General features: G+C 40.2%; 2 protein-coding genes across 3 annotated transcripts in view; both read right to left on the bottom strand.

The window, feature by feature from the left end:
• Positions 1-192: 192 nt before the first annotated feature.
• On the bottom strand, positions 193-4,464 carry toporsa (topoisomerase I binding, arginine/serine-rich a). Of its 2 annotated transcripts, none has more exons than XM_037764065.1 (2): positions 4,263-4,464; positions 193-3,153 (listed from the first exon to the last, which is right to left on the bottom strand). In XM_037764065.1, the coding sequence occupies exon 2, from the start codon at positions 3,148-3,150 to the stop codon at positions 757-759; it is 2,394 nt and encodes a 797-aa protein (XP_037619993.1). In that variant the 5' UTR covers positions 3,151-3,153; positions 4,263-4,464; the 3' UTR covers positions 193-756. The 2 variants fall into 2 exon arrangements, with proteins under 2 accessions (XP_037619993.1, XP_037619994.1); XM_037764066.1 differs by lacking the exon at positions 4,263-4,464 and adding an exon at positions 3,918-4,133.
• Positions 4,465-7,466: 3,002 nt separating this feature from the next.
• ndufb6 (NADH:ubiquinone oxidoreductase subunit B) overlaps positions 7,467-9,265 on the bottom strand; it is a 3,179-nt gene continuing 1,380 nt past the window's right edge. Inside the window, exons 2-4 of the mRNA XM_037761316.1 lie at positions 8,324-8,416; positions 7,869-7,913; positions 7,467-7,600 (exon numbers count right to left, since the gene is read on the bottom strand). Coding sequence (XP_037617244.1) covers positions 7,535-7,600; positions 7,869-7,913; positions 8,324-8,416 — 204 coding nt within the window. The 3' untranslated portion in view covers positions 7,467-7,534. The remainder of the gene's footprint in view (positions 7,601-7,868; positions 7,914-8,323; positions 8,417-9,265) is intronic.

Consider the following 9,265-nt stretch of genomic DNA (forward strand, 5'->3'; position numbering starts at 1 on the left):
AACACCAACACACTGCCTGTTATGTAACAAGTAAGTTTGACTTATTAGTTTATCTCTACAAAACACACAATGAGGAAGTCAAATAACAAAGCCTCAGTTTACCTGAAGTCACACTAAGATAGTTGGCAAACCAACATGCTTTAACATACATAACCTTGTCCTACATGAAATAAACAGAAAACCAACAGCACACACAGTTGCTCATTACAATTTATTTTAAATAAAATTCAGTACAAAATGAGCCCATTCTGAAATCCAAACACCATCTGCGGATAATAAGTACTACTCCATGTGCAGCAGGTAGAAATTATTTTGTCTCGAGATAGAATATAGCTGACTGATGATGAAAGAAGTAAAATCACTCTAATCACTATCATCCCTGAGAGCACATTAGAAATAAAACACAACCGTTAAAAGAAAAATGAGTTTCCTGAATAAGAATTGACACTTAAGAAGCATGTGCAACTCCAAATATATTTCCATTCCGCCTTGTTCCTAGTGGCACTTTGTACGTAAAATAGGATTGTTTTAGGTGTTAGTTAACACAGTCAGGTGAGCCAGCGTCCAATGAGGTGTCGCAGTAGAAAACACGTGTGGCGGCAGTTAAAGGGATATTCACCATATCCTTCAAGGTCTGATGGCCTTTAACATATTGTACATTGTTTTGATGTAAAATACTGCTGGCAGGCATTGAGCTGCTGAGGGTGAATCCATCAGTTCCCACCACACACATCTGGAATCTGAACTTCCATAAAACTACTCCACAGAGTCCGGAGGAGCGGAGTCAACCGGGTCATCTGCGGTACTGTCGATGGGATTGTCCTTGTTAGTGCTGCTGGCCTGGGTCACAATGGCATTAGCAAAAGAATCACTGTCACTATCAATGGTAATGACAGTGGGTGAGTGCTCCTCCGTGTGTTCATCACTCTTGTGCCTTTTACTTTTCTTCTTGTGTTTCTTCTTTTTCTTATGGTGACGCTTGCTTCGCTCGTGAGAGTTTGTCTCAGTGACGAGCTCCACGTCGAGGCTCCCGCTAGTTTTTCTCGACCCGTCTTTTGATTTTTTACGATGCTTCTCTTTGCTCTTCTTCTTATGTTTTGTTGGTGACACAGGAGTGTCACCTTCAGCGTTTGAGTTGGAAAGTGTGTTTTTTGATGCTTCCTCCAAATGTCTTGTTTTGTATTTCCTCTTTCCGCCAGGCTTGTTGTTGTGAGATCTCTTTTTCGTTGAAGGGGAGCGACTGCTGGAACACGTCCTAGAACGAGAACGCCTCCTGTCCCGTCTACGAGAGTCCCTGCTGGGGCTTCTGGAGCAAGAGCGCCGATCTGAGTGCTTGCGACTACTATAATAGTAGGACCGCTTCTCTGTGTAATGTATCCCACCATCATTTCTCTCTTGGCTGTAATGCCTATATGACTGATAGCTGTGATCACTGTCCCTCCCACATTTTGAGTAGTCTCTGCCACTGGAGTAAAAATAGCCTTTTTCTCTGGATATAGTGCTGACTTTGCTGTGGGAGACCACCGGGCTCCTGTTAGAGTGCCTGCGCTCTGCACTTCCTGACCTCCTCTTTCTCCTGTGCTCTCTGTCCTTTGACAAGTGCTTCTCCCTAGATCCATCTTTTCTGTCTGACTTACTGGATGTCTTGTATCTGCTAGATGTTGAAGAGCTACATCTTTCTTTTGAATCCAACTGATGATAGTGGTTCGTTTCTACATTCTGTCCAGCATCACTTGGATCCCTACTCTGTGAAGCCGTAGGACTGAGACTGGAGAAGCGGATGTGTTGAGGTAGAAGAGGCACTGCTTTGACATCTTCATCGGCGGACTCATCAGTGTCAGAGGACAGCTGAACCAACTCAGGAGTCCTCTCAGCTGTTGCCTTAACAACACTTATAATGACACAATCTTCGCTGTCATAAGACTGACACTCTTCATTGTTAACGTCACCCTGAGTCGCGTCTGTTTGGTTATGAGGACTCTTGTGCTGTGGAGAGGCCCCAAACTCACGTGTCTCCTCCTCTAAACTGCTGTCTGAGTCTGAGTCGACGACTGACAGACACTCTGCCCTGCTCTGCTCTGCTGTCGTAGAATACGATGGCCCGGGCGTCTCATCATCCCACAGAGAGTGGCTCAGAGTAGACGTGGAGTCTCCTGGAGGGTCCAAATCCACCGAGTGTTCCTCGTCCTCTGAGATAGCTATTACAGACGAATTGGAGCTGCTGTCTTCATTTGAGGAAGGGGCCGGGCAGTCGTAGACAGCATGCTGGTCATAGGCCTCCATATTGAAGGGGGACTTTGCAAAGCTGATGAACTCATGCAGAAGGTGCTCCGTCCGCCCCTGGAGGAACGGCCGGAGCTCTTCCTGAATAGCTCCCTCCTCCATATCATAACGTGTAATGCGTGACATGATGATGTGCTGAACTATGTTTACCAAAGAACCGTGGGCCCCATACAGCACAACAAGTTCTCTTTTGAGCCAGGGGATCAGTCTATGCAGGCAAGCAGGATTTCTTCGGAAGAACTCAGCTGAGACGTCTCGGGAGCGGCCGCCATCCCGGACATTCCGGACCCTCACCCCCCGTCGGTACAGTTCTCTCCTGAAGTTTACCATTTCCTGCTCTCTGACATTGTTAACTGCCCTGCCTTCACTTGCAGCTCTCCTCTTGGCTGCCAGCCTTATCATCATCCGCCGGATGTAACGGTCCTGCGGCTGTTGGGGGGCGTTTGCTGAGGCTTCAAACATTACTCCATTATCTGGAGGAGGAGAGGTCCTTCCCCGCATCTGACGATGGACTCCAGTAAGAGTTGTGCGGTATCTAAACCGCACCCCCCCAAAAGTTCCAAAAGCGGTATTTTCCACCGGCGGCTGCAGGTCATACTTCTTAAAGTCTTGCTCTGATTTTATAGTGTGATAGATTGAATTAAATGGCTGTTTGCACAGAGGGCACTCGGCTTTGTTTTTGGACCACTCATGAATACAGCGGAAACAGAACTTGTGCAGGCAGATGTCCAGGTAAGAAATGTTGTTAAACATGTCCAAGCAGATGGGACACTTGGAGTCTGGCGACACGTCTCCAGACATTTCTTCAGAGGTTTTCCTTTTGCCCTTCTTCTGGCTTTGCTGCAGGGCAATCTTGATTGCTGACATGATCTGTCATGATAAGAAAAATAAGGTTAACAATATTACGAAATTGGGAATTCTCATTTTCAATTCACACACACCAAACAAGAATGGGAAAGCAGCCATAGAGTAACCTGTTCTACTGAGGTGCTGCAGTTTAGTCTAAAATGAGACCTATAAACTTAAACCTGTAGTAGGCAGAATGTTTTCGGCATCATTGGGCAAAAAATCCATAATAACCTTTCAGCATATTGTAATTCAAGTGTTCTAAGAGAAAACTAGACTTCTGCACCTCCTCATGTCTCTGTTAACTCTGATAACCTTACATGAACCCTACAGGTAGCCTACTCAATCTATAAATAAACAATTTGTCATATCGTGGGAGTATCTTGTAGTAACAAGAAAAAAATTGTGTTGAATGAAAAAAAAAACAGCAGAATAAATAACAGAAATAGCTGCTTAACTCGAATAGACCATAGATAGTGTTACCCATCCAACATGGTTATGTGGGCCCCACATGGGTTATGCTGGGGGGACCTGGGTACCAAGTGGGTATGGACCCAAAATGGGCATCTTATCTGGGGCCCACTTGGATCAAGCCCATTTACTACCCACATGGGCCCCACATACAAATGTTGGCTGATACCATATACATATAGTATCCGTGATACATAACTACTATCACGGTCCTAACGTTACATCACAACTATTCACATATGAAATACCTTACTTATCTATCGCTACTCTTAGATAGACATGTCACCACTGAGAAGAGCACGTCGGAATAAACCTACAATTGAATCCAGACTCGTTTTGTCCTTTTACTGCGTTGTTGCTGTAGGTCTAGTTAGCCTAGCAGGTTAGGCTAGCTAGATCTAGCCTAGCGCCGTCAGTTACTCACAGAAGTGAGTAAACAGTGATGATATTAACTCAACAATCCTGACATGACACAAGCTATTCTGTCAGGTTTACATCGGGGCTGCCACTGATAGAAACTGTGATTAAGGCTCACGAACACATGAACTCGGGTTAGCTACAGTTAGCTCGCTAGCTAGGTAGCATTAGCTTAGCTAGGTAGCTAGGTAGCTAGGTAGCTACAACCTCTCCGGCTAGTTCAGGAAAAGTTTTGCATTATTTACCTCTGGCTTCCTCACACACGGATAGCAGCTGGTTATCCTTCTCCGTCTTGTAGAAACACATTCATTCCTACTGAACTGTCATTGAGGGGCAACTATTTACAGTCTTTACAGTCTTTACAGGAGGTTTCACAACACCTCTTCCATACATCCTACCCATGATGTCACAGCACATAGTTTAAACTCAACATACTTCCGCCCTTCACAATAAAAGCGCCATCTATGCATTTTGCAATTTTTGGTGGAGATGTCTTGTTGAGTTTCTCTGTATTTTATTTTTCTCCTTCCTGTGAAGTCGACATTCCTACTTGGATACAACTCTGATGGTCCTGTGTATTAACCTTTACTAGTCATTTTCCCTTAAATCAGACATACCTGGAGGAAATCATACAACATCTAAAATCCTCCTCATGCTGCCTTGACATTCTGCCAACAGGCCTTTTCAAAAAAGTATCAGATTGTATGGTCTCAGAGCTTTTACAGATTGTTAATGCATCTCTTGTTTCAGGAGTGTTCCCACAGGCCCTGAAAACTGCTGTCATCAAACCCCTCCTCAAAAAGAACAATCTGGACTCATCAATAGTAAATAATTACAGACCGATATCAAATCTTCCATTCTTGTCTAAAATAATTGAAAAAACAGTTTTTCAAAAATTAAATAGCTTTCTGGCACTAAACAACTCTTTTGATGTCTTCCAGTCAGGTTTTCGACGAAACCACAGCACTGAGACTGCTCTTGTTAAGGTCTTCAATGACATCCGATTGAACACAGACAGTGGTAGAACTACGGTTTTAGTTTTACTGGATCTCAGTGCTGCATTCGACACGGTTGACCATAATATATTACTAGACCGACTGGAAAACTGGGTGGGTATTTCTGGCATAGCACTCAGCTGGTTTAAATCCTACCTAAAAGACAGGGACTTCTTTGTGTCTATAGGTAATTGCAAATCTGAGCTGAACAAAATCACATGCGGAGTTCCCCAAGGCTCCATCTTGGGGCCTCTTTTGTTTAACATCTACATGCTCCCACTGGGTCAGATTTTTGAGAACAACAAAATAAATTACCATAACTATGCAGACGACACACAAATTTACATAACTCTATCACCAGGAGACTACAGTCCAATACAAGCACTGAGTGAGTGCATTGAACAAGTCAATAATTGGATGTGCCAGAATTTTCTTCAGCTGAACAAAGACAAAACTGAGGTTGTAGTTTTTGGAGCCAAAAAAGAAAGATTAAAGGTTAGTGCTCACCTACAATCTGTGATGTTAAAAAGCTCAGACCAAGCCAGAAACCTTGGTGTAGTCATGGACTCAGACCTGAGCTTTAACAGCCATATTAAGACAATTACAAAGACAGCCTTCTATCACCTGAAGAATATAAGAAGAATTAGAGGACTGATGTCTCAGCAGGATTTGGAAAAACTAGTACATGCATTTATCTTCAGCCGACTTGACTACTGTAACGGCGTCTTTACCGGTCTTCCTAAAAAATCGATCAGACAGCTGCAGCTGATTCAGAACGCTGCTGCTAGAGTCCTCACTAAGACCAAGAAAGTGGATCACATCAGTCCAGTTCTGAAGTCTCTACACTGGCTGCCTGTCTCTCAGAGAATTGATTTCAAAATACTGCTGCTGGTTTACAAAGCACTAAATGGTTTAGGGCCAAAATACATTTCTGATCTTCTGCTGTGTTATGAACCATCCAGACCTCTCAGGTCATCTGGATCAGGTCTGCTTAGTGTCCCCAGAGTCAGAACTAAACATGCAGAAGCAGCGTTCAGTTTTTATGCACCAAATATCTGGAACAAGCTCCCAGAAACCTGCAGGACCGCTCCAACTCTCACTTCTTTTAAAACAAAGATTAAAACTTTCCTGTTTGCGGGTGCCTTTTATTCTGACACTGCACTATAACTTTTACTCTTTTGAGTTTTATGCAATTTTAGCTTCTATCCTAGCTTTTATTTTTAGCTTGTTTTTATTTTCTAATCTTTAATGTTTTAATGTTTTTATGTTTTTATAACTGTTTTAATTATTTCTTAATGTTCTTTTGCATTTTGTCGCAATGTTCTTGAATGTTTCTGTAAAGCACTTTGAATTGCCCTGTTGTTGAAATGTGCTATACAAATAAAGCTGCCTTGCCTTGCCTTAAATATGTTCAGTATGATGCTTGATAATATCAATCATCAGTTCTTGTTCTATAACAGCCCTGGAAACAATCTTTAGAAATATTTTTTTTATTATTACTTCAGTTTTAGAGAGTTATTATTTAAGATGAGTCACATCTCTGGTAATATCATTTTGTTTATTGTGTAATAAGTTCTTCATTTGTTTTTATTTTATTTATTGCAGCAGATTTCTGTAGTAGATCCTAGCTCCCTTCCTCTCGTCTGTGTTGCATGTCACCCTTTGTTCCTATTTTCCTCAACACCAAAAAAAAAAAGTCTGTTTTTGTTTTTAAGTTACATGATACCACATACCATAAATACACAGCGTTATTTATAAGGGGATGGTTCTCAGTCCAGCTAATAGCAGTCTGAAACACCACTTGTAAGTTACATGATACCACATACCATAAATACACAGCGTTATTTATAAGGGGATGGTTCTCAGTCCAGCTAATAGCAGTCTGAAACACCACTGGGGTCATAACAGTGTAAAAACAATTTGTCATATCATGGGAGTATCTTGTAGTAACGAGAATTGTGTTATAATAACATGTCTTGTAATGAAAAACACAGCAGAATAAAAAAAAAACTAGCTAGCCTAACCTGCTAGACCTAGCTAACCCAAGTTCATAAGTGTAAAAACAGAGTAAAAGCGCCATCTATGCATTTTGAAGTTGGTATAAATCTATAACTTAAAATCAACATAACATTTGGAATTTGCATCACCCTGCCAGCTCTCTATCAAATACTGCAAAGAGATTTTCCTTCTTTCAACTGATTATTAGTTACATCCCCATCTCATTATCCTGCTTCAAAAAGAAAAGCATCAAACAAGTTAACTAAAATGTTATTAAAATATCATTGACAGCTACCCTACTAATGTTGAGTTTACAAAAACCATGATCTGGAAAATATTTTTCTAAAAAATACTACAGCCTTTCACTTGTGGAAGCATCAAACACATTCATTAATAATCTCCACTGCAATATGTCACTATTTATTATTACTATATAAAATCACCCATACTCATAAATGACTTTGTAATATTTTATTGGCATATACACAGTTTTTACAGCAGAAAATTATTGAAATATTACAACTTCAGTGATGGCCATGCGTCTCAGGGAGATCTGGAACAATTTCACCTGTCTCCAGAATGGTGTCACCCTTAACAAAACAACAAGGACAAAAACAAATTAGAAATACTCTTTTCCTCCATCAAGACATCTCAGAGAGGAGCTCCCCTAGGCTATTGTCAGACCATTTCAGGACTGTGGCCTGTTTGCATTGAATCAGACTGTGGGACAATCAGATCTATGGTTGGTAAAGCATACTAATATGCAGCTGTAATTACAAAAAAATACAAATAACGATTAATGTGATTACAGAAAGATCAAAGGTACAAAGGTAGAATTAATAAATGAGTCATACTTACAGGGAACAACTTGGGTTTCAATTCCACAATGCCATATGGCCTACCCTGTGGGGGACAATGACATTGTTATTTAGTATGCTGACACCTGCATGCATTGAGTATGTGATGTATGTAGTGATGTGTGGTGCCGTTGTTTGTCAAATGTAAGAGAGAATGAAAGAATATGGAATAAAGTCATTATCCGTCATTCTAAAGTAGTACTGCTTTCTTTGCAAGTTACCCTACTTGTATGCTACCTAAAGAATTAAATAACACTTTAGATACTAGATGAACATGTATGTTATTATTCAGGAACTTATATGTGCAAGTTCATAAAAGAAAAATAACATCAGCCAAACTGAGGCTGTTCAGAAGCTTATGCATTCACCTTCCTAATACAACATTCGTAACATGCAATATGTCTATATTCTGTTTACTAGTATCACACATAATGTTCAATATTTCTGTTGACTTACAGCAATATGGTATTTCACACAGTAGTGAACAATCCAAGCCGGTATCAACAGCCGTGTTAATGCGAAAACTCCACCGCTGTATGCTTTGTAGGTCTGTAAGGAGATGCACATTAGAGACAGGTTGTTATATATAGAAGAGAAGTACATTATGAATCACAGTGTTTATTCTGACGGCTCCAAACATATAATGCATACTTCAACACAGACTGGAGCTAGCTCTCTTCTGTAGGTGAGGAGTTTATGCATGTAAAATATGCAGATGTAAAATAGATGTTTTGATACCTTGGAAACAATTTTTCAGAACAATTTACAAAACAACAATTGATTTCTATTCCAGAATCTTTCAACTGAAGATATTCTACAAGATGACGGCTACTAAAAACAGCTTTATATGTTTTATATTTAACAATAATCATTATGTGGATTGTGTGTAATGAGGAAGACCAGTTGCATTTGTTTTTCTGTTGTACACATGTTGCAAGGTTGTGGAGGGCCAATATCCAAAATTGGCTAAGGCCAATCAATATTTATTTTACATTTACACCTTTAGACATTGTGTTGGGGGTTCTGGATAAAAATTGTCCCCAGATAATAAATACAATTATTCTTTTGGGTAAAATATTTATATTCAAAGCTCAATCAAGGACAAATCTGAATCTAAGTTTCCTAAAAAATACATTGCAAAGTCAATTTCTTTTGGAAAAAAAGTGCTACAAACCAACAATATGTAGCATAACATAACATGAAATGGGAAAAACATTTGCTTTAGAGAAAAGGGGGACTACATGAAATATCATATATGCTCGTATCATGTCATATGTATACTTCAGTTTTTAAATGTATCGGCGCTGTCAACTTAACTAGTTGAACAATCGAAGAGATCCTATTAATTTTATTTTTGTCTCTTTATATTTATTTATTTATTTAATTATTAAGTTCCAT

Source organism: Sebastes umbrosus, chromosome 3, assembly GCF_015220745.1.
Source record: "Sebastes umbrosus isolate fSebUmb1 chromosome 3, fSebUmb1.pri, whole genome shotgun sequence".
Classification (NCBI taxonomy): domain Eukaryota; kingdom Metazoa; phylum Chordata; class Actinopteri; order Perciformes; family Sebastidae; genus Sebastes; species Sebastes umbrosus.